We start from the raw sequence: 25,498 nt of genomic DNA, 5'->3' as shown, positions 1-25,498 counted from the left end.
TTCAAAGGCGTTTCAAACGAGGCAGTGAAACAGGCTATTCTTCAAAGGCATTTCAAAACGAGGCAGTGAAACAGGCTATTCTTCAAAGGCATTTCAAAACGAGGCAGTGAAACAGGCTATTCTTCAAAGTCGTTTCAAAACGAGGCAATGAAACAGGCTATTCTTCAAAGGCATTTCAAAACGAGGCGGTGAAACAGGCTATTCTTCAAAGGCGTTTCAAACGAGGCAGTGAAACAGGCTATTCTTCAAAGGCATTTCAAAACGAGGCAGTGAAACAGGCTATTCTTCAAAGGCGTTTCAAACGAGGCAGTGAAACAGGCTATTCTTCAAAGTCATTTCAAAACGAGGCAGTGAAACAGGCTATTCTTCAAAGGCATTTCAAATGTATCCAATGTTCCACAGCCCCATTATCTCAACATACATGACTGGTAAGGGTTAAGGAGGACAGCTTTGACATTCATATTAAAATCTCTGTTTCAAACATATGAAAACAAAAATCAAGGCAAATATTTTCCCATGGACAACAGCATGAGTAGATTTTTTTGTTTGTTTTTTTTGTTGCATACTTAAGATAGATGTATGTTTCTCCCGCAAATTCTTATAATTTCTTAGTGTCGACCAATTGCCTTTGATGGAAACAATCTCTTTTCCCCAGACTCGGCTATTCCAAACATATTTTTGGTATTTACTGAAAAACTGTGCTGAAGGACTGTGAAGCCAGTGAGAACACGAGGGAGTGGAGATGGGGATTGTGCAGCACGCTGTGAAGCCAGTGAGAACACGAGGGAGTGGAGATGGGGATTGTGCAGCACGCTGTGAAGCCAGTGAGAACACGAGGTAGTGGAGATGGGGATTGTGCAGCACGCTGTGAAGCCAGTGAGAACACGAGGGAGTGGAGATGGGGATTGTGCAGCACGCTGTGAAGCCAGTGAGAACACGAGGGAGTGGAGATGGGGATTGTGCAACACGCTGTGAAGCCAGTGAGAACACGAGGGAGTGGAGATGGGGATTGTGCAGCACGCTGTGAAGCCAGTGACAACACGAGGGAGTGGAGATGGGGATTGTACAGCACGCTGTGAAGCCAGTGACAACACGAGGGAGTGGAGATGGGGATTGTGCAGCACGCTGTGAAGCCAGTGAGAACACGAGGGAGTGGAGATGGGGATTGTGCAGCACGCTGTGAAGCCAGTGACAACACGAGGGAGTGGAGATGGGGATTGTGCAGCACGCTGTGAAGCCAGTGAGAACACGGGCGGGGTGGAGATGGGGATTGTGCAGCACGCTGTGAAGCCAGTGACAACACGAGGGGGATGCTCAGCAGGCAGGGAGCAGTGCTATAGCTCCTGGATCACTAGGCTGTAAGGGATTGTAGGTGGCATGTTCTGCTGAAGGAGGCTGTGGCAAAATGGGTGATTGACTGAGGTCACAGTGCTTCTCAGTGAATGCAGTTTCATGCACTGCTATCCAGTTGAAGTTTTGGACTCCTGATCATGCTGGCAACAGCTAATCGTGCTCTGTCAAAAAGCGATTTATCTTGCCCCTTTACCTTTGCCCTAGTCTAGCCACATAGCAGCTTTGTGTACCAATTATAAAGAGGAGGGTACAGTGCTACCCCTTTATAAGGTGGCCTGTTATACTGCGGAACGGGTTATAAGGCGGTACAGTCATGGCTCCCATTTGCCCCATAATGCCATTACACTAAGACTAGTATTCTCGTTATAAAGCGGAAGACAAAAAACACATTTTCTATAGCAGACGCCCTTATCCAGGGCGACTTACAATTGTTACAAGAAATCACATTATTTTTACATACAATTACCCATTTATACAGTTGGGTTTTTACTGGAGCAATCTAGGTAAAGTACCTTGCTCAAGGGTACAGCAGCAGTGTCCCCCTCCGGGGATTGAACCCACGACCCTCCGGTTAAGAGTCCAGAGCCCTAAGCACTACTCCACACTGCTGCACTAACAGACTGAGCTCAGAACATGACAGCAGCTTGCTGAGCCCTGCCATGTACTAACGGACCGAGCTCAGAACATGACAGCAGCTTGCTGGGCCCTGCCATGAACTAACGGACCGAGCTCAGAACATGACAGCAGCTTGCTGAGCCCTGCCATGCACTAACAGACCGAGCTCAGAACATGACAGCAGCTTGCTGAGCCCTGCCATGAACCAACGGACCGAGCTCAGAACATGACAGCAGCTTGCTGAGCCCTGCCATGCACCAACAGACCGAGCTCAGAACATGACAGCAGCTTGCTGAGCCCTGCCATGCACCAACGGACCGAGCTCAGAACATGACAGCAGCTTGCTGAGCCCTGCCATGCACCAACAGACCGAGCTCAGAACATGACAGCAGCTTGCTGAGCCCTGCCATGCACTAACAGACTGAGCTCAGAACATGACAGCAGCTTGCTGAGCCCTGCCATGCACCAACGGACCGAGCTCAGAACATGACAGCAGCTTGCTGAGCCCTGCCATGCACCAACAGACCGAGCTCAGAACATGACAGCAGCTTGCTGAGCCCTGCCATGCACTAACAGACTGAGCTCAGAACATGACAGCAGCTTGCTGAGCCCTGCCATGAACTAACGGACCGAGCTCAGAACATGACAGCAGCTTGCTGAGCCCTGCCATGAACTAACGGACCGAGCTCAGAACATGACAGCAGCTTGCTGAGCCCTGCCATGCACCAACGGACCGAGCTCAGAACATGACAGCAGCTTGCTGAGCCCTGCCATGCACTAACAGACAGAGCTCAGAACATGACAGCAGCTTGCTGAGCCCTGCCATGAACTAACGGACCGAGCTCAGAACATGACAGCAGCTTGCTGAGCCCTGCCATGCACTAACAGACTGAGCTCAGAACATGACAGCAGCTTGCTGGGCCCTGCCATGAACTAACGGACCGAGCTCAGAACATGACAGCAGCTTGCTGGGCCCTGCCATGAACTAACGGACCGAGCTCAGAACATGACAGCAGCTTGCTGAGCCCTGCCATGCACTAACAGACCAAGCTCAGAACATGACAGCAGCTTGCTGCTCTTGCCCTCCCAGGCAGCTGCAGTGTGTACGCTGTTGAAGACATACCTTCACTCCTTCATTGTAGCAGTCCACTGGGTTCAGGCTGGCAAGGCTTCCTAAATGGCTGGGAGCTCCGGGTCGAGGGGGCTTCTTCGGTGGAGCAACATGTTCTGGAAGATTAATCATTTATAGCGTCTTTACTACAGTAGCTTCAATCAAATTGACACACTTTATAATGCCTACACCAGGACATACCCAGCGTGCAGCTTTCACTTTATAATGTCTATCAAAGTGCCTACACCGGGACATACCCAGCATGCAGCAGTTTTGAACTGTAAATGTATGCTGCTTCCAAATGAGACAGAAGTATTATGACCAGGCAGGGGAGTATTATGACCAGGCAGGGGAGTAATATGACAGAGTACTGCATGGTGTATGATCGTGTTTCTTCTGTTGATTCTTTTCCAAAGGTTAAAGTTCAAAGTTTAAAGGGTTACCTGGTTTGCCTATAGGTTGGTATATGTGCTGGTTGCAAGTCTGCAAAAAATAAAAAATAAAATAGTCATGAGCTGAAGTTCAATTACTTCCACATTCATGTCTTTGTGGTGGGGTACTGAACAGTGCAAATACTTTCCTGCTTAGATAAATCATCTTCGAGCACATTAAATAAGAAGAAAATAATACATCCGTTTAGCAGCACTGCCTAATACCCCAATGGGTTGCTCTATAGCTATCTGATCTGTAGTGTGTGCAACAAACATGTACACAGAGGGTCACATTCAGAATTGATTACAATGTGTTACTTACGGCATGAAAAGCTATTAACAAGCTCGAAAGAGTTAACAATTGAAGAGGGTTTATGACTCACTGCACTAAAGCTTAGAGACTATTCAGGAATATAAAACAAGTTCACTCGTAAAACACTCTGGTATCCAAAACCAAATTCCATCTCCACAAATAATGGCTCTGAGCCCAGTGCTTCTGCAGAAAAAATAATGTTTTTGAATACACTAGATTTTAAAGTGAACAGCTACAAATATTACCAGCACCAGTTCTAATATTTCTTTTTTTGTAAGGGCTGAACTGCCTTGTCCATAGCAATGGTTTATTATTATTATTATTATTTAGCAGATGCCTTTATCCAAGGCAGCTTACAGACTAGGTTTTGTGAACTATGCATCAGCTGGTTACAAGCCCTTTTCTTTAACCACTGGACCACACAGACTCCATTTAGCAGTACAGACTTTGTTCCACCACCATAGCCTCCTCACACGGGATAATTTACCAGTACAGACACAAGCTCATTTAAGAAATATATCGATAGGATACAGAAGGATTCGCTGATACAATCATACCTGTATTAGCGCACAACACAAGGTGGCATTTGGAAAACAAATACTCAGAATGAATGTTCCATACACCGACAGGCCAGGCTTGCGGTGTGTATGACTATACTGTTTGTTTGAGAGCAGTGATGCTGCTCACTGCACCCTGAGGGCACTGAGTAAACGGGGAGTGTTGCAGCATGCCTGCATGTTCAGGACAGCCAGATGTACATGCTTTGAGACCATCATTCATTGCTGCCTAGGATAAATATTTTAAAAAAAAAATCATTCATAGACCACTGGGAAAGTCTTAGACAGCACAGAACAAATGATTTTCATTGCCACAAAACTTTCCTTTTTTTTTTTCTTCTGACCTAACTAAATAACTGTATAAATGACAGTAAGAGCCTACGAAGGAATGTGTCATTAAAAGTTGTGACAGTTCTTTTGAATCTATAAACAACTTCAATTTCAAAACATGCTGCCCATGTTGCAGTATTTTTGTTTTCTTAAAGGAAAGAAAGAAAGAGTAAGCAATAACGGATGCTGTGCTGAAAAAAGCTGCAATCAGAAGCGACTTGCCCAGATTGTTGGCAGCATCACTGGTGGAAACGTTTAGCTGTGCTTTCAGAGGGATTGGAAGAGTAATTCCAGCTGGAAAAACAAACATCATCAGAAACTCACCGGTCCCTGGAGACCTCCATCCTCCCGGTCAATGCTGCCCCTGGAATTTCTGGGGTCTGGCTTCTGACGAAAAGAGAAAAAAAGACTATGAAAAGAAACCAAACGCATTTCAGCATTATAAATAACTCCAAAAAGATCACCAACACAACCCGTTTGACTATTATGGGAAGGACCATTTTCCAATTAAACACAATGTCAAAGCAACAGCTAACACAGACAAGCAGCTATGCAACCGATACACTTAATCCGAGTGCTCCTTCCCCCTCTTGTACCGGTTTTCCAAAGCAGGACTTGAAGACCTGCATCCTCTTTATATTTGTGCTGTGGGAGCGCCGCTGTGTATTGGTGCAGAGCGAGCAGCAAGGAATTCCATCGACACAATGAGGAAGGGTTAGATGTACTTGGCTGCCTTATCCATACAGAGCACAGAGACAAGTAACTCACCCACCTCTCTCTCTCTCTCTCTCTCTCTCTCTCTCTCTCTCTCTCTCTCTCTCTCTCTCTCTCACAACAGAATGAATGTGTTGTAAAGTATAATGAATATGTGAAAAATATCTGGCAGCAAAACGGTTAGTGTTTCCTGGACACCATTTGTAAGATTTATAGAATGCAGCTGTGTACCAACAGTAAATACACTGTCTGAACAGCACACAGACTGTATCATTGATACGGCCCAGAGGTTAATACAATGTGGCACAGGAATAGTTAATATCTCCTAGACACCACCTTCAACAGAAATGTAGATTTTGAAGTCAGCATCTGACATGTCTAAGAGAAAGAAGCAGTGGCAGCAGTGGATTTCAAATCTCAACCAGCTCCCTTCACAGATATGCCTGTTTACTGTCCCTTCATTACGAGACAGAAAATTGATAGCTTCGAACCCTTTAACATTGGAGCTAAAGTTCTCCACTTTAAAGCTCTAGAGCAGTCATTTATGAAGTAACTTGGCACGACCATATTATCAAACTTGTTGGGGCATCAACGACTTCCTAATTGTGTGCCAACACCGAAGTGGATTACGCAGATCCGAACACTCCTGAGTTACATACTGGAAAGCAGGGTGTAGCGCTTGGGGGTTTACTTTACTCCTGTCTCAGATATAAAAGAATGAAACTAAAAACACTGTTTCAATCTTTAGGCAAGCCATGTAAACCCCTTCCAGCAGCTGTTTTTGACCGATTTCGTTCATTCCCTACAGTACAGTAGTTTAAAAATGTTGGTCACAAATGGGTACACAGCACAGCTCAGATTTATAGGTTTGTTCATGAAACAGGACCTTTCTGGACTTCAAAGGGAATATTATGCAAATGTGATTAGCTACAGTCTAACACAATCAGGGCGAAAAAAACAATAGAACTTGTGAGCCAGAATTTGACACAGGTCCCTCGAACACTGCAGGCTTAACACACAGATGCCCTGCATATAGGGCTAAACACAATCATTAACTCAAACAGAAACAGCTGTGTAGGAGGAATAAAACTGGGTGAGGAACAGCCAAACTCAGCTGAAGACAGTTTACTGTCAAAAGTCATACACCATGGCAAGACTGAGCACAGCAACAAGACACAAAGTAGTTATACTGCATCAGCAAGGTCTCTCCCAGGCAGAAATTTCAAGGCAGACAGGGGTTTCCAGATGTGCTGTCCAAGCTCTTTTGAAGAAGCACAAAGAAACGGGCAACGTTGAGGACCGTAGACGCAGTGGTCGGCAAAGGAAACTTACTGCAGCAGATGAAAGACACATCATGCTTAGTTCCCTTCGCAATCGGAAGATGTCCAGCAGTGCCAGCAGCTCAGAATTGGCAGAAAACAGTGGGACCCTGGTACACCCATCTACTGTCCGGAGAAGTCTGGTCAGAAGTGGCCTTCATGGAAGACTTGCGGCCAAAAAGCCATACCTCCGACGTGGAAACAAGGCCAAGCGACTCAACTATGCACGAAAACACAGGAACTGGGGTGCAGAAAAATGGCAGCAGGTGCTCTGGACTGATGAGTCAAAATTTGAAATATTTGGCTGTAGCAGAAGGCAGTTTGTTCGCCGAAGGGCTGGAGAGCGGTACACGAATGAGTGTCTGCAGGCAACAGTGAAGCATGGTGGAGGTTCCTTGCAAGTTTGGGGCTGCATTTCTGCAAATGGAGTTGGGGATTTGGTCAGAATTAATGGTCTCCTCAATGCTGAGAAGTACAGGCAGATACTTATCCATCATGCAATACCATCAGGGAGGCATCTGATTGGCCCCAAATTTATTCTGCAGCATGACAACGACCCCAAACATACAGCGAAAGTCATTAAGAACTATCTTCAGCGTAAAGAAGAACAAGGAGTCCTGGAAGTGATGGTATGGCCCCCACAGAGCCCTGATCTCAACATCATCGAGTCTGTCTGGGATTACATGAAGAGAGAGAAGCAACTGAGGCTGCCTAAATCCACAGAAGAACTGTGGTTAGTTCTCCAAGATGTTTGGGCCAACCTACCTGCCGAGTTCCTTCAAAAACTGTGTGCAAGTGTACCTAGAAGAATTGATGCTGTTTTGAAGGCAAAGGGTGGTCACACCAAATATTGATTTGATGTAGATTTTTCTTCTGTTCACTTACTTTGCATTTTGTTAATTGATAAATATAAACTATTAACATGTCTATTTTTGAAAGCATTCTTACTTTACAGCATTTCTTCACACCTGCCTAAAACTTTTGCACAGTACTGTATATATATATAATATGACAAAGAATTTGAATAATGTGTTGCCTTTCGTTGACTATATCTGGTTGCTTTTTTATGTTCTACATTTTCTTTTTTATTATGGTAAATTACCGTGCTTATTTAGGCACTCTACGATTTGACTGGGGAAAGATAATGCAGGTTTATTGGAGTTCACAAAAAAAACAAAACAGTAACCTTTTCACTTCCGTTTTAGCTTAATTATTGAGCTTATTGCTTCATTTAAATTGTTTTCTTTATGGTAAGTTTTCAGGGCATTTTGTTAATGCACGTCTGTTTTTGTTATTCGCTGTTCTACATTTTTTTAATGCAATTGTTCATTTTAACCTTTTTATTTTTTTTACACAACAGTATTCGCACACGTTTGGTCACCATCAGAACTGTTGCATGAAACCGGAGTGTAATAATCCAGCACCTCTGCACTTTATGCACTTCTATGTCAGCTGACAACTGTTCAGCTGATATCCCATCATGCCTTTCTTCTTAAAGGTGTACTGCCTCTATAAACCCCCAATATCTCTCAAGCACCTGGGTACATATTTTTACGATATCACAACAAAAGGAATAATCTTTTTTTTGTGCATATGTACAGCTATAATGTACCATATATCACCTTACAGTACAATAATACTACAAAAAAAAGGACAATAATAATACCTCAAAATAATCTCAATATTTTTGCTTCGAAAATAATCGGTTATTTTTTTATCAGTCATTTTAACGTTTTAGCTTAACACAGAAAACCCGCCCCTTCAACTCTCTGATTGGTTAAATGTTGTGTCAAGACGTCACACAGCTGTCATGTGGTTCCAAGATTTTTTTTTTCACCCAGCAGCGCGCAAGTGATCTAGTCTGCTAGAAGCACAATCAATCCTTATTGTTAAAGGCACACAGCATCTGCGGATCGGGTTTTTTGAGCTGGGCGGCCCGTCTGACTGAAAAGGCCTGGGGAGAACCCCGGGTCCTGGAATCCAGACATAATTCTAAATAGGAGGCGGTCTGTCAGGGTGTGAGCTGGCTCTTTGCAGTCTGTCAGGGTGTGAGCTGGTTCTCTGCAGTCTGTCAGGGTGTGAGCTGGCTCTTTGCAGTCTGCGAGGGTGTGAGCTGGCTCTTTGCAGTCTGTCAGGGTGTGAGCTGGCTCTTTGCAGTCTGTGAGGCTGTGAGCTGGCTCTTTGCAGTCTGCGAGGGTGTGAGCTGGCTCTTTGCAGTCTGCGAGGCAGTGAGCTGGCTCTTTGCAGTCTGTGAGACTGTGAGCTGGCTCTTTGCAGTCTGTGAGGGGGTAAGCTGGCTCTCTGCAGTCTGCGAGGGTGTGAGCCGGCTCTCTACAGTCTGCGAGGGTGTGAGGTGGCTCTTTGCAGTCTGTCAGGGTGTGAGCTGGCTCTCTGCAGTCTGCGAGGGTGTGAGCTGGCTCTTTACAGTCTGTGAGGGTGTGAGCTGGCTCTTTGCAGTCTGTGAGGGTGTAAGCTGGCTCTTTGCACAGATCACTGACAGACCTAGCCAATGAAGGTGGTCTGTGACGAGTTTTGTGTGAGCCCCTGCCTGTTCTCGAGATTGAGTACAAATGAGCCAATCGTCCAGGTAATTGAGCACTCTGATGCCCTTGAGTCTCAATGGGACCAGGATAGCCTCCATGCACTTTGAAAAGGCATGGGGGGTTAGAGAGAGGCCAAATGGCAATACCCTTGGAAAGCGAACCCGAGGTACCTCCTGTGACCTGACTATCAGGATGTGAAAATAAGCGTCTTTTAAATCCACCTTAGTGAACCAGTCAGTCTGGCCTTATTGACTGCAACAGCTGCTGATTGGTTAATATTTTGAACCTCCGTCAACTCAGATATGTGTTGACCTGTCTGAGGTGGAGGATTGGTCTGAGGCCACCATCCCGCTTGGGCACCAGGAAGTACCTGGAGTAAAACCCTTCTTCCAAGTGAAGGGGATGAACTGTGCAAATAGCCCGCTTCTGCAGCAGGACTGTCATCTCCTGAGACAACACCAACGCGTCTTGCGGGTCCGTGAGTAACGTTGTAGTCACGCTCCGAAATGGAGGAGGACCATGTCTAAATTGCAGAGAATAGCTGGTCTATACAGTATTGAGCACCCAGGTGTCCGAGGTGCATTGACGCCAGTACTGCAGGTGACTCTCTGAAAAGGGACTCTGGGCCTGTGGCAGCAAATTGCTAGGGTTGTTGCTTTGCTTGAGGTAGCCCGAGGCTTTTGCCTCTGCGCTTGGAGGTACTTATTGAGAGTTTCCTCTGGCTTTAGCAGGAGCCGGCTGAGCTGCTCTGAGGCGGCTGGACTCTTGGGCGCCAGCTGGGAGCTGGTCTAGTACTGGGGGAGGTCACTTGGGAAGCAGTTCCTTCGTAGACTGCCGCTCCCGATGACAGCGCTGCTGCATATCCCTTACTGCAGGACCAAAAGTGTGCCTGCCTGCTGAATTTTGATATACGGAGCAGGCTCTTATTCACCAGCCACAGTTCCTTGAGCTGCTGTGGTGTGGGTCTGTGGCTCTGTGAAAGAGATTTTAACAAACAGCTCTGGTAAGCCACCAAGATGCTGTTCTAATTGCCCAGCCGCGCAGCAAATGCACCAGCTGAGTAAGCCTTCTTGAGAATAATCTCTGAAACCCTGCATTGTTTATTCGGGCAGGTAGCATCTTTGTTCAAAAGCGCTAGCTTTGGAGCTTGCACCAGTGATGCAATAGCAGCATCTACTGGTGGAAAACCAGCCAAGCCAAGCTTTTCCACCTCATGTAAGCTGTATAGCGCATCCAAAGGAACATGAAGCAGCCGGTGCTGTAGCTGGGTGACCCCAGGATGAATGCACCTCAAAAAGAAAATCCAGGTGTACCGGAGCAGACACCTGAGAAGGAGTGGGAGGAGTGTTTCCGCTTGTCTTCTACAGGCCATGGGACATTTAAAATGTCAGTGGCCCTCTTACTCAGCGGCAAAAGCTCTGCTGACGATGATATTCCTCAGAGGGGTACTCTTCCTCAGAGGCAGTGGTAGATGGCAGATCCTCTTGCTGCCGTTCTGTGTTTTCTACTCCCTGATGCTCTAACGGCACAGAGGGAGCAGATGGAGCAGTGCAGTCGTGCAGTAGCTCAGCCAACATGTTGCCCTGTTGGGAGACCGCCTCCCAGAGTTTATCCAACTGCTCAGAGCTCTCCAATCTATGAGACCGGTGGCTCTTCTTTCTCCTCGTCTTCTTAGGAGGGGAAACTGGAGAAGGGGAGGGAGAAGGAGAGGATGAGGAAGACCATGAAGCCGGTCTCCTACGTGAAGTTCTCCTATTCTCTCTAGGCACAGAGCCCTCAGGAGATGATACAACCCTCTCTTTTTTGAGCAGAGGACAGAGCGGAGCCTTGTCCAGGTGGAATGGACAAAGAGCGCTCTACAGTGCATGCTTAGAGAAAGACGCACAAAACAAAACAATAGTTGCGGTCGGGCAGTGCCTCTTTCGCGCGCTCCGGACCCAGACAGGCAGCCTGTCCTCCGTGGGGAGACCTGTCTTGCATACATCGCAAGAAAGAAACCCCGGCATGATGTAACCGCAATAGTGTACAATGCAAAAGTCTGTCAGCTGTAATTGCAATAACAGTATAGTATATATTACTAGTACCTAAAGGAAACTGTTGAACAACACACACAGCAATATTGCTATGCAACCGGCAATGCATCAACAGTGGTAAATGACTTTAACCAGATGCACTGATAGATCAGGGATGCTGTCTAGCCTTGGTTACTTTTAAATACCTTCATGGTGCCTATGCACTATTACAGTACTGTATTTAACAACACCCGCACGGTATACAGTGCAACAGTAAAGTACGCACGGTACAGTGCACAATGCATGGTACACACGATACAGTGCAAACAGTACGGCTTACAAAGCATGGTACTCCTGGTATGGTGTACAGAACGGTGTACGCGGTACGGTAAGGTGCAGAGCACGGTACACTACCGTTACAGTAACTTTGTTCACCAAGAACGGTGGTAGATCAGTGACCTACAGTTACCGAAGAAGCAGTATACAGGGATGCCCACCTGAAAAGCTTCTGGCTTAACACAACACAGCCCTAAGACTGGAGGAAGCCTGCGGTCAAGCCATGACAGCCTTCTTAATGGCACTGCAAGCAGGAGACCAGAGCAGCAACGAAACACTGCAGGAAGGACTGCGAGCAGTCAGACCCGAAGCACAACTGAGCACAACGACTGCTAGTGAATCGGAAGGGTAACTTTGTTCAGTGTACAAAGTACCGACGGGAAAGGGAGCGGGTCTGGAACCTACAGTTACTACGGGAGTGATATAGGGAGGCCCACCTATAACGCTTTTTGGCTAACCAACAGCTCGAAAACAGAAGAAAGCCTAATGCTAGAGCCCTAACAGTCTTCACACTAATTCTGCAAGCAGATCTTAATGTGGTACAGAGACACTGTGGGAAAAACTGCAAGCAGCTTGACCCAGAGCGTGCGTCTCGGTATAACGCAGGGCAGTTGAGCCCAGCAGCAGCGTTAGTATTTCTGTGGAAAAAACCCCAGAAAATACAACAGAGAGAACATTTTCTTCTCACACAAAACAGTAACGAAACAATGACGTTATTTTAATATATTTTTATAACAAAACACATTTTTTTTCATTTTACAGTTCAACCAGTTAGCAGCTTACGGGAGCACCAGTAGCAGACTAAAGGCGTTCAATCCCAGGGAAGGGAAGCGCAGCACAAGGCCGCTGAGGGACTAGCGAAACAACCACGGCTGAGTGCACAATACGTGAAGTCATTTTCACTAAAACATGTGAAAACAATCGCAGTAAGTGTTAAAACACAAGCGAAAAGTCAGATATAACACTGTGTCACTTACCTGTTTCTTAGATCTCTCTTTCCAGACAGTGAAAATGATAATGATACTTGTGTCAGATAAGAAATTATTATTATTATTTATTTCTTAGCAGACACCCTTATCCAGGGCGACTATATTCTTTTTTTTTCACCCACATTTTTCTGCTTATTTATTTATTTGTTTTGTTTCCGTTGCTATGAAAACAATCTGTTGACTGACAGGTTTGAACGTTGTACTCACATGATCCCTTTGGCTGTGTGAAAGGGTTAAGACGGTATTATACCTGCATAGATGCCACAGTTTCGTGCTGTGTGAATAACTTTTTAAACGTCTCAGTATTTTTGTGTGAAAGTGGTATAGACACGCTTATTTAATTACTTATCCTCGAGTATTGCTTCTGTAAAAGTTACTTGGTGCTGAAAGTATTATAAGCAGGAGCAGGAAAAGACAATGCCAGAAGGTTGGGAAAAACCTTTATTGTTTTCACCCTGCCTGTCAGCAGCCATCTTTAGACCAGCTATCTTTTTACCATGTGATCGCCTATCCCTCCCACCCACAGTATATGCCAAGGATTAATGAAACCAAAATGAATATTACCAAAAACCTCTCCTCCTGCTCAAGCCAGCGCTGGTCCTCCTCCATCTGCTGCTGCTGCATCATCAGCCTCTCCTCCATGAGGTGAGTGGGGAGCCCCTGTCCCACCCCCCGCAGATCCAGGGGCCCGGAGTCCTGCAACCAAACACACACACTCAGAACAGGGGGCCTGGAGTCCTGCAACCAAACACACACACTCAGAACAGGGGGCCTGGAGTCCTGCAACCAAACACACACACTCAGAACAGGGGGCCTGGAGTCCTGCAACCAAACACACACACTCAGAACAGGGGGCCCGGAGTCCTGCAACCAAACACACACACACACACACACTCAGAGCAGGGCCTCTCAAACACACACACTCATACTCAGAGCAGGGTCTCTCAATCACACACACACACTCACACTCAGAGCAGGGTCTCTCAAACACACACACACACACACACTCACACTCAGAGCAGGGTCTCTCAAACACACACACACACACACACACACACACACACACTCAGAGCAGGGTCTCTCAAACACACACACACACTCACACTCAGAGCAGGGTCTCTCAAACACAAACACTCACACTCAGAGCAGGGTCTCTCAAACACACACTCACACTCAGAGCAGGGTCTCTCAAACACAAACACTCACACTCAGAGCAGGGTCTCTCAAACACACACTCACACTCAGAGCAGGGTCTCTCAAACACACACACTCACACTCAGAGCAGGGTCTCTCAAACACACACACACTTAGAGCAGGGTCTCTCAAACACACACACTCACACTCAGAGCAGGGTCTCTCAAACACACACACTCACACTCAGAGCAGGGTCTCTCAAACACACACACTCACACTCAGAGCAGGGTCTCTCAAACACACACACACACACACAGAGCAGGGTCTCTCAAACACACACACACACACACACTCAGAGCAGGGTCTCTCAAACATACACTCACACTCAGAGCAGGGTCTCTCAAACACACACTCACACTCAGAGCAGGGTCTCTCAAACACAAACACTCACACTCAGAGCAGGGTCTCTCAAACACACACACACACACACACAGAGCAGGGTCTCTCAAACACACACACACACACACACACACACACACACTCAGAGCAGGGTCTCTCAAACACAAACACTCACACTCAGAGCAGGGTCTCTCAAACACACACACACACACACACACACACACACACTCAGAGCAGGGTCTCTCAAACACACACACACTCACACTCAGAGCAGGGTCTCTCAAACACACACACACACACACACACACACACACACTCAGAGCAGGGTCTCTCAAACACGCACACCCACCGCCACCGGCACAACTCCAGAAACACCACTACCGACTGGCAAGCCTAACATACATTTCGTAGCCTACACCACATTTGCAAATACACTCAAAAATGAAGACTGCTGCGTTCACATTTTTTTCCTGTTTGTTAAATTGAAAAATCACCTGCAGTAAACTGAACAACAATGACTTGGGGGGCCTCTTAAACAAACAAGCAAAGTAAAACATTGAACAGTTACCTGACAATACAATTAATCTGAATCTGTATTATACTTCCACACTGCCAAATGATCTGATTAAATTACCTAGCTAAATGATTCATCCGATTCTGGGAATGCAACAGATAGATAGAACAACAAGTACTAAGACTTGGCTTATGTGTGACTAATGTATACCTAACCTTAAATACATACGTCACACATATTAGATGATTTAATCTAATAATGACTAAAATGATGTATAGCTCCTAACACGTACTGAATTTGCTCTCCACATGTACCTTACCTTTGACTCAAGACACCCATCACTGCTCTATGTATTTTAAACCCCACTGTATAATCTCTGGCCATTGGTGGATCAAAAGGATAAGAAAAACTACAAGTCTAGGTTAAAAAGACACAAGTCTCATACATCGAGCATTAACTAGATAGTAAATAGATATTCTTGCCTCCATGTTGGGAGACCACATGGGTATGTCCTGTGGCCTATGGTGGTTCCAGGAGTCATGTGGATCCAGCACAGAGGCCTGGGGTGGATAGACACTTCCAGGCATCGGAGACATCCCATGAGAGCCAGAGTATCCAGAAACCTGCCGTTACAATGAGAAGGAATTCACAGACTCCTCAGAACCGTACCCCACATTCTACAGTGATTGTGTTCTATAGTCATGAGAGCAGAGTATCAGAAACCTGCCGTTACAATGAGAAGGAATTCACAGACTCCTCAGAACTGTACCCCACATTCTACAGTGATTGTGTTCTATAGTCATATGCTTGGAAATGGATGGTAAATGTATTGATTTTAAATCGGCTTATTGCCTGGTTAAGATGTTTCAATGTTTTTATTTTCTGTAGCTCATGTCCCAGTAGGATTACGTGTTGACAGCAAATTAAAATTCTGGCCTGCAACGATTATTCATAGTCATAGACTACAGTGCAGATTATCCTCTACAATTATTATTATTTGTTTATTTAGCAGAGGCCTTTATCCAAGGCGACTTACAGAGACTAGGGTGTGTGAACTATGCATCAGCTGCAGAGTCACTTACAATTACGTCTCACCCGAAAGACGGAGCACAAGGAGGTTAAGTGACTTGCTCAGGGTCACACAGTGAGTCAGTGGCTGAGCCGGAATTTGAGTTGGGATTTGAACCGGGGACCTCCTGTTTACAAGCCTGTTTCTCTAACCACTGGACCACACAGCCTCCTACAACAGCACAACGCTAACATCGATGCCTCAGTTCCCTATCGATACACTCCTGCAGATCAATTCATCCAGTACGTACATAGGAACAGACTGTGCAGCTCTGTTATAGTCAGTGAATACAAACCAAACGTTCAGACCTGGAAAGTTTCAAGATTATAATACAAGTATCAATCAACACCCTGATGGCTCAGAATAATACACAAGGATTGTGACGTTACCTGGTAGTGATTGTGCTGCCCCACATGCTGAGGGCTGGGGTAAAATCCTTCGCTCGATCTTGGGCTGGGGTAGCCTGGCCTGCTGGGCTGTAAAAAAATAAAGGGAACAAAAAAAACATTAAAACGAAACATTTTAAAAGCAAAACAGTAGCAGCTTGTTAAGTGTCCTCAAAGTTAGTAAAGGGAGGCAGTTAGATTGTTTTAGAAAAGAAAAAGAAAAACGAACAAGCAGTTAAATTACGGTTTGGGTTTCAAAGATGATAAATGGATCCTGACTGCACTGTAAGCTGAAAGGAATTACACAACAAGAGTCCTTGTGCCACACCTAACAGCAGTGCTACTCGATTCCGGCCCTCGAGATCCAGTCCAGGTCTTCACTCCATGTAAGTTCTGAAGTAGTTCATTTAGAGGCATTTAACTCATTTAAGACCTGGTTGGAATAAAGACCAGGACTGGAGGGTCAGGATTGAGTTCCACTGCCTTAGAGCTTTATTTCTAACCTTCAGCACTGAGCTTATACATCAAGAGCTTATACATCAAGACATACTTCAAGTGTGATCGTTGAATTTCTATGAATGTGGCACTTGCCTTGGCAACAGGGTCTGCAATATGACCGGTATGGTCCTATAATCCATAACGTAACATAGCACAATATTGTGGTCTATGTACATAGAACGCTTAACTTTCCATCCGTGTTTCGCAACCTTAGGCAAAATGAATGGTAATTCTAGGACAGTATGATGCAAGCTTTCAAATGTTATTAAAATACAATAATCATAACACCTGTACAGATTTAATTTAAGACATGCAGAACCGCAGGTGAGTTCTATATGAGGGTTAACATGAAGAAAACAAAGCAATCAATGGTCAAAGGGTACAATGCAGGACAACGGCATGCCAGGGCACGCAGGAAGCCCCAAATAAATGGGAAGACAACACAGAGAATTACTTTCCCTAAAACTACTTTTCCTAAAACTACTTTTCCTAAACAGCTGGAACTCAACAAGTACTTCATAGTCAAAGCCTAAACTTGTCTTTTTTCAGTTTTTGTTTTTAATGCATCTTCTACTGTACACATTTCTATACTACTCTGTCTGATATCTCACATCTCCAGGAATTGAACTAAGACTGCAGAGCAGCTTGAGCCATTCCATTTTAATATTAGCTATAATGTAGCTACCAAGCTGCAGTTCATGAATAAAGCAGCTGTGCAATGGAAATATTACTGTGCAATGGGAATATTACTTGCATCTCTGGGTCTGCAACATCCTGGGGGTCTTTACTTTTTCACTGGAGATGCAACATCACCTTTCAAGCAGGTTTCCAGTCAGACCTAGTTACTCGTCCTTTGCTCTAGCCACTTGAACTCATACCACACACTGTATTTACATATTTAATACTGTATATATAATTTAGCATGTAGATTTATGTAATTCCATTCTCAATGATATATTAGATATTAAAGCACATATAGGCTAAGCATCTGAGATACGAAAAAGCTGGGTGGAATTTGATTAATATTTGATGAGATACCTGTTTAAGCACAGACAACTGATGCTGCACTGAAATCCAACACTAGAAACAACCTACTACCCAGCCTTCAACACCTGCCTGGTGTCTTCTCCTGCCTCCTGACATCAGCTGCCGCTGCAGGTTTAGGTTGAGCCTGTCCAAGTAGAGAGGTACGGTGCGCTGTGGCCTGTTCTGCGAGCCCAAGGGGGGCAGCGAGGGCCTCCGCCTGGGCCCCATGGGGACCAGCATGCCCGGGGGCCCTGCCTCACAGGACTCCTCGGGAGGAAGGAGCAGGGAGAGGGAGCTCAGGTGCTGGTCGAGCGGCTCTTTGAGGCCACAGCGGGAGAGCTCAGGAAGAGACAGACAGTCCAAGCTAAAGCTGTACTGCAATGAAGGCCGCCGGGCAGGCTGCAAGTCGAGACACACACACACACACACACACAGACATACATTTATACATGTATATGCACACACACAGACATACATTTATACATGTATATGCACACACACACAGACACACATTTATACATGTATTTGCACACACACACAGACATACATTTATACATGTATATGCACACACACACAGACATACATTTATACATGTATATGCACACACACACACACACACACAGAGGCATACAGGACAGAAAAGCATATTAAAAGCACAATTAGAAAGCAAAAAAGTTAATAAAAAAGAAAGAAAAGAAACAAACAGCGAACAGACAACAGACAACAAACGGAAAGCAAACTGCAAATGACAGCAGGGCAACAGTGCTGAGAGCACGACTGGGTGAGCACGGCCGGGCTGAGAGCATGACTGCGTGAGCACGGCCGCGCTGAGAGCACGACTGGGTGAGCACGGCCGGGCTGAGAGCACGACTGGGTGAGCACGGCCGCGCTGAGAGCACGACTGGGTGAGCACGGCCGCGTTGAGAGCACGACTGGGTGAGCATGGCCGCGCTGAGAGCACGACTGGGTGAGCATGACCAGGCTGAGAGCACGACTGGGTGAGCACGACCACGCTGAGAGTACGACTGGGTGAGCAAGACCGCGCTGAGAGCACGACTAGGTGAGCATGACCATGCTGAGAGCACGACTGGGTGAGCATGGCAGTGCTGAGAGCACGACTGGGAATGAGATGCAGGAAAGCGTGGGATACAGAGCACAACATAGCAAGGGCACAGCTTTTTAAATTCTTCATATTGTGCAGCTCCAGTCTATGAATGACTGCGATTCTTTATTCTGGGATCAGTAACACTGATCAGGAGCAGCGATCACTGTGTGCTTCTGGACAGGATTAAACCCAAACCTTTACAACAAGAATCTGCAGCTGAGAGAAAGCTAAGCCAAGTTCCTTGTATGAAAATAAAAATTAAAAAAAATTACCTATAAATTCACAGGGTGTTGGCACAGTAGAAAAACAATCCATTGTATATCTTTTAAAGATCAGTTCTTGTTATAATTTGAAGACCATTACAGTTGATAAAAAAACACACCTACCCCTTCTACACACAGACTGCACACCTACAAAAGGACCATATTATTCCAACCTAGGTTTATACTTCAATGTCATGTCTTTTTTTTATTATTTAGTAGTCGCCAATTATTTTATGTATTTTCTCCCAATTTGGCATATCCAATTATTTTTAGGCTCAGCTCACCGCTACCCCCCGCCCCCCCCTCCACCTTCGCTGACTTGGGAGCGGCGAAGACGAACACACACACTGTCCTCCGAAGGGTGAGCCATCAGCTGACGGCTTCTTTACACTCTGCAGACTCACCATGCAGCCATCTCAGAGCTACAGCGTCGGAGGACAACGCAGCTCTGGGCAGCTTACAGGCAAGCCCGTAGGCGCCCGGCCAGACTACAGGGGTTGCTGGTGCACAGTGAGCTGAGGACACCCTGGCCGACCTAAGCCCCCCCCCCCCACCCCACCGGGTGGCGCTCAGCCAATTGTGCACCGACCCCCTGGGAGCTCCCGTCCACGGTCGGCAATGGAATAGCCTGGACTTGAACCGGCAACGTCCAGGCTATGGGGCGCATCCTGCACTCCACACGGAGCACCTTTGCCAGATGAGTCACTCGGGAGCCCTACTTCAATGTCTTGTCTAAGAATCATTGTTTCTTCTAGATGGTGATGGTGTTGAATCTCCTAACCCCACCCCTGGACCTACTTTAGGGGGAGCTTCGTCAGGCCCTCCCGAGTCCCACGAGACTGTGACCTGCCGCCTCATCTCCATGCGAATCCTCTCCTCCTGCTGCGCCTTCTCTTCTTCCAGTATTGTACTGTTGAATTCATCAATAACAAATGGTTAGCACGTGCTCTTCAGCAACGAGAGACTCTTCAGCTGACACACACATGAAGGCTTGATTATTGGTAAGAGAATGCAACTATACAGAAGAACATTCTGCTCTAACGTCTGCAGTACGTTAAAAGGCCAAAAGCTGAGGAAACCCTGGATGCAAATGCTAGCCCAGCCAAGCCTCTGACTCACAGTGCAACATTCAGATGACCTCATTGTGGTTCAGTCACACAGTCTATGAGTGGTGTAGAAAAAAAAGCACTCCGTTGGGTTAAGAAATAAAGTGAAAACTATAGTTCACAAAAAATATACCAAGACTCCTTTAGTTGAAGTATTTAAAAGCATAAATGGTATAGATAAAGCTAACCCAAGACACTACTTCAGATTCAGCAGAGAGAAGAACAAGAGGGCATTCGAGGAAGCTGAGTATAGAGTAAGTTTAGAACAGAAGGTAGGAAGCACTTTTTTGTATAAAGAAAGAAATGCATGGAATAGCCTACCAGGTGAAGTAGTAGGATCTAAAACACTGGGAACATTTAAAAAAGGATAGATTCTGTGCTTTTAAATTAGTTCCCCCCCAGTAAGGGAGAATGGTGTGCTAAGATGGAACGACCCTGGAAGCGCCAAATTGCATTTTCTCGGTCCCAAACTTTTCTTATATTCTAAATGCTTTGTAAGGGTGTCAAAAAAAAAAAAAATAGTACATGAAAAAGGTTACAAATGAGAGGAGGCCACTCGGCCCATCTTGCTCGTTTGGTTGTTAGTAGCTTATTGATCCCAGAATCTCATCAAGCAGCTTCTTGAAGGATCCCAGGGTGTCAGCTTCAACATCATTACTGGGGAGTTGGTTCCAGACTCCCACGATTCTCTGTGTAAAAAAAGTGCCTACAATTTTCTGTTCTGAATGCCCCTTTATCTAATCTCCATTTGTGACCCCTGGTCCTTGTTTCTTTTTTCAAGTCGAAAAGGTCCCCTGGGTCAACCTTGTCAATAACTTTTAGAATTTTAAATGCTTGAATCAGATCACCGCGTAGTCTTCTTTGTTTAAGACTGAATAGATTCAATTCTTTAAGCCTGTCTGCATATGACATGCCTTTTAAAACCAGGAATAATTCTGGTCGCTCTTCCTTGCACTCTTTCTACAGCAGCAATATTCTTTTTGTAGCAAGGTGACCAGAACTGGACACAATATTCTAGGTGAGGTCTTACTAATGCATTGTAAAGTTTTAACATTACTTCCCTTGATTTAAATTCAACACTTTTCACTATATATCCGAGCATCTTGTTGGCCTTTTTTATAGCTTCCCCACATTGTCTAGATGAAGATATTTTTGAGACAACATAAACTCCTAGATCTTTTTCATAGATCATTTACATTAGCCGATCCCTGATTACATTAAAGTCAAAGTCAAAGAAAAGCACAGGTTAGCCATCAACATACAAGGACAAAGAAAGATTTAAACGGCTGGAAATCTTTTAACCACAGTTTTGGAAACAATGTCTGACTCCACTGGGAATCATTCCAGTACACTTCACAGTGCACTTTTATCAGCACTTTGTGAATGTGTGACTGGCACATGAATATCAGTCAATATCAGCTGCACATAAATAAAAATGTCCTATTCTCCGTAGGTTAGCATAGAGTAAGTGAGTGCTACTTATTTATCACATAAATATAAAAAAATGCAGTGCAAGAGAAAATAAAATGATTCCTGTTACTGTATTAACATCATGATATAGATCTTACATTTCCTATATAAAAGAAACTGGATTTGATTTTGATGTCGCACTTGCACTTTTGGAATGTACATTTCAGCCCCGCACTCCAAAGCAAAGTCACATGAAGGATGCTCATTTGGAAAAGCAGCATTGGTTACTGAGTCGTTGCTCTCACTTCGGCTCCCTGTCTCAGTATCCAGTTTAACAATGACTTGGAAAACACACATTTTATAACTAGGAGATGCTGGTAATAAATGTGGTGCAAGGACTAAAGAAGTGATTTTGTTAGCTAACATGGCTAATGACTGTTACTGGATAAAAATGTAGGTACAAAAATAAATGCTCTTGTTATTTATCAAACATTTAAGCTAAATGCTCAGACAAACTCTCTCCATGAAATCACATATAGCATAATAGTTTGCAAGGGTTAAAAAAAACATTAAAAACAGCAGCACTGGGGGACTCCCGAGTGGCGCATCCAGTAAAGGCGCTCCACGTGGAGCACAGGATGTGCCCTATAGCCTGGAGATCGCAGGTTCAAATCCAGGCTATGTCACAGCCGATCGTGATCGGGAGTTCCTAGGGGGCGGCGCACAATTGGCCGAGCGCTGCCCGGGTAGGGAGGGCTTAGGTTGGCAGGGGAATCCACGGCTCACCGCGCATCAGCGACCCCTGTGGCCGATAGGGCGCCTGTGGTTCTGCAGTGGAGCTGCCAGTTCTGTGTTTTCCTCCGGCACTATAGGTCTGGTAGCATTGCTGTGGATCCGCAGTGCGAAAAATGACGGCTTGGCAGGAGCACGTTTCGGAGGACGCGTGCTCCAGCCGCCGTTTCCCGAGTCGGCGGGGGGGTTGCGAGCGGTGGGCCGAGGATACAAATAATGATTGGGCATGCTAAATTGGGGAGAAAACCGGGGTAAAAAATTGGCGACGACTAAATTAAATAAAAAAAAACAAAAAAAAACAAACAAACAAAAAAAAAACAGCAGCACTGTACTGAGATCAAACAAACACAGTATGCAACAAATGTACATATCTTTGCAGGTGTACAGTAATGTCTATTCAATACTGTCAGCCTTTTTGCACATCGCTGCCTTTGCCAATCCCTGTGCTGCCTCTGGCAGATATCCTTTTTCTTTTTTCACCCCTTTATACAATTGAATCAAGTGCTACATCATCACTTCCACATGATCAACAACAACAACAGTGTTAGCAAACTCTAACCGCTTGAATGACAATGCACAATCTGTTACCTTTAATGTGGGGACACCTCATCTCTTACACTCAAGACTGGTATCCATTGAGGCACACTGCAACAAGCGCCCGCAGCAGAACTGAGAGCATGCAACAAAACAAAGGAAAACCAGATCCACACGACTCAGACTGCTTACCACTGCACTGCAACACAATACAATGAGTAATCAGAGGCTCTGCAAACAGCCTGGCCTTCCCTGCTGCAGAGCCTCCTCCCGCCTCTGCTATGCACACTGCTACGCTTGGCAACCAGCCAGCATATAAAACCTTCGGCAAGGCGGCTCTGAAAACAGAAGCAGTTTGTAAAACCCTCACCAAGGCAGCTCTGAAAACAGAAGCAGTTTGTAAAACCCTCACCAAGGCAGCTCTGAAAACAGGAGCAGTTTGTAAAACCCTCGCCAAGGCGGCTCTGAAAACAGAAGCAGTTTGTAAAACAGTCTTGCTTCACACAAGAGGCTGTTTGAGGCTTCCATTTGCCAGTTCGGCAGGATGTTAACATGGGAATGATAGATGCGACAGGGCTCTCAAACTGAATACATAAGGGATGGGTACAGAACTACCAGCCTGTGTTCCTTCTTTCTTTTTTTATATCTAACTCCACCCTTTGAACACAGCTGTATGTGTTTCTACAGTCTGGCTTTAAACACAAACAATCCATGTGGAAGAACACTGCAGCAGATCAGTAAAACAGCAACCACATTAACACAGCTATTAAAAAGCATCCTGCACAGGGAGGCACTTTCAGAGTCTGCCCTAAGGCTGAAGCAATAAAAGTTAGATTTTTGATTTGAATTTCATTTTGGAATTGTATAGTCATCTTGAGAGAATGATAGGCTCTCTTATTAATGAGGGGTTTGCAGTATTCCTATGAAAGGATAGGCTCTCTTATTAATGAGGGGTTTGCAGTATTCCTATGAAAGGATAGGCTCTTGTATTAATGAGGGGTTTGCAGTATTCCTATGAAAGGATAGGCTCTTTTATTAATGAGGGGTTTGCAGTATTCCTATGAAAGGATAGGCTCTCTTATTAATGAGGGGTTTGCATTATTCCTATGAAAGGATAGGCTCTCTTATTAATGAGGGGTTTGCAGTATTCCTATGAAAGGATAGGCTCACTTATTAATGAGGGGTTTGCAGTATTCCTATGAAAGGATAGGCTCTCTTATTAATGAGGGGTTTGCAGTATTCCTATGAAAGGATAGGCTCTCTTATTAATGAGGGGTTTGCAGTATTCCTATGAAAGGATAGGCTCTTGTATTAATGAGGGGTTTGCATTATTCCTATGAAAGGATAGGCTCTCTTATTAATGAGGGGTTTGCAGTATTCCTATGAAAGGATAGGCTCTCTTATTAATGAGGGGTTTGCAGTATTCCTATGAAAGGATAGGCTCTCTTATTAATGAGGGGTTTGCATTATTCCTATGAAAGGATAGGCTCTCTTATTAATGAGGGGTTTGCAGTATTCCTATGAAAGGATAGGCTCTCTTATTAATGAGGGGTTTGCAGTATTTCTATGAAAGGATAGGCTCTCTTATTAATGAGGGGTTTGCAGTATTCCTATGAAAGGATAGGCTCTCTTATTAATGAGGGTTTTGCATTATTCCTATGAAAGGATAGGCTCTCTTATTAATGAGGGGTTTGCAGTATTCCTATGAAAGGATAGGCTCTCTTATTAATGAGGGGTTTGCAGTATTCCTATGAAAGGATAGGCTCTCTTATTAATGAGGGGTTTGCAGTATTCCTATGAAAGGATAGGCTCTCTTATTAATGAGGGGTTTGCAGTATTCCTATGAAAGGATAGGCTCTCTTATTAATGAGGGGTTTGCAGTATTCCTATGAAAGGATAGGCTCTCTTATTAATGAGGGGTTTGCAGTATTCCTATGAAAGGATAGGCTCTCTTATTAATGAGGGGTTTGCAGTATTCCTATGAAAGGATAGGCTCTTGTATTAATGAGGGTTTTGCATTATTCCTATGAAAGGATAGGCTCTTTTATTAATGAGGGGTTTGCAGTATTCCTATGAAAGGATAGGCTCTCTTATTAATGAGGGTTTTGCATTATTCCTATGAAAGGATAGGCTCTTTTATTAATGAGGGGTTTGCAGTATTCCTATGAAAGGATAGGCTCTCTTATTAATGAGGGGTTTGCAGTATTCCTATGAAAGGATAGGCTCTCTTATTAATGAGGGGTTTGCAGTATTCCTATGAAAGGATAGGCTCTTTTATTAATGAGGGGTTTGCAGTATTTCTATGAAAGGATAGGCTCTCTTATTAATGAGGGGTTTGCAGTATTCCTATGAAAGGATAGGCTCTCTTATTAATGAGGGGTTTGCAGTATTCCTATGAAAGGATAGGCTCTCTTATTAATGAGGGGTTTGCAGTATTCCTATGAAAGGATAGGCTCTCTTATTAATGAGGGGTTTGCAGTATTCCTATGAAAGGATAGGCTCTCTTATTAATGAGGGGTTTGCATTATTCCTATGAAAGGATAGGCTCTCTTATTAATGAGGGGTTTGCAGTATTCCTATGAAAGGATAGGCTCTCTTATTAATGAGGGGTTTGCAGTATTTCTATGAAAGGATAGGCT

At 44.9% G+C, this 25,498-nt stretch overlaps 1 protein-coding gene across 13 annotated transcripts in view; it reads right to left on the bottom strand.

Moving 5' to 3' along the window:
* LOC117400717 (focal adhesion kinase 1-like) overlaps window positions 1-25,498 on the bottom strand; it is a 164,041-nt gene that overhangs the window by 6,058 nt on the left and 132,485 nt on the right. For 12 of the 13 annotated variants that reach the window (XM_059021267.1, XM_059021264.1, XM_059021266.1 and 9 more), the window contains 7 exons: window positions 19,816-19,927; window positions 16,129-16,215; window positions 15,153-15,293; window positions 13,188-13,319; window positions 5,035-5,097; window positions 3,523-3,562; window positions 3,092-3,195 (listed from right to left, as the gene is read on the bottom strand). In XM_059021267.1, the coding sequence (XP_058877250.1) occupies window positions 3,092-3,195; window positions 3,523-3,562; window positions 5,035-5,097; window positions 13,188-13,319; window positions 15,153-15,293; window positions 16,129-16,215; window positions 19,816-19,927 (679 nt within the window). The remainder of the gene's footprint in view (window positions 1-3,091; window positions 3,196-3,522; window positions 3,563-5,034; window positions 5,098-13,187; window positions 13,320-15,152; window positions 15,294-16,128; window positions 16,216-19,815; window positions 19,928-25,498) is intronic. The other variant, XM_059021265.1, reaches the window with a different exon arrangement.

Source organism: Acipenser ruthenus, chromosome 4 (genome assembly GCF_902713425.1).
Source record: "Acipenser ruthenus chromosome 4, fAciRut3.2 maternal haplotype, whole genome shotgun sequence".
NCBI classification, from domain to species: domain Eukaryota; kingdom Metazoa; phylum Chordata; class Actinopteri; order Acipenseriformes; family Acipenseridae; genus Acipenser; species Acipenser ruthenus.
Note: the sequence above shows the minus strand (reverse complement) of the source record. Positions and strands in the feature narration are given on the sequence as shown.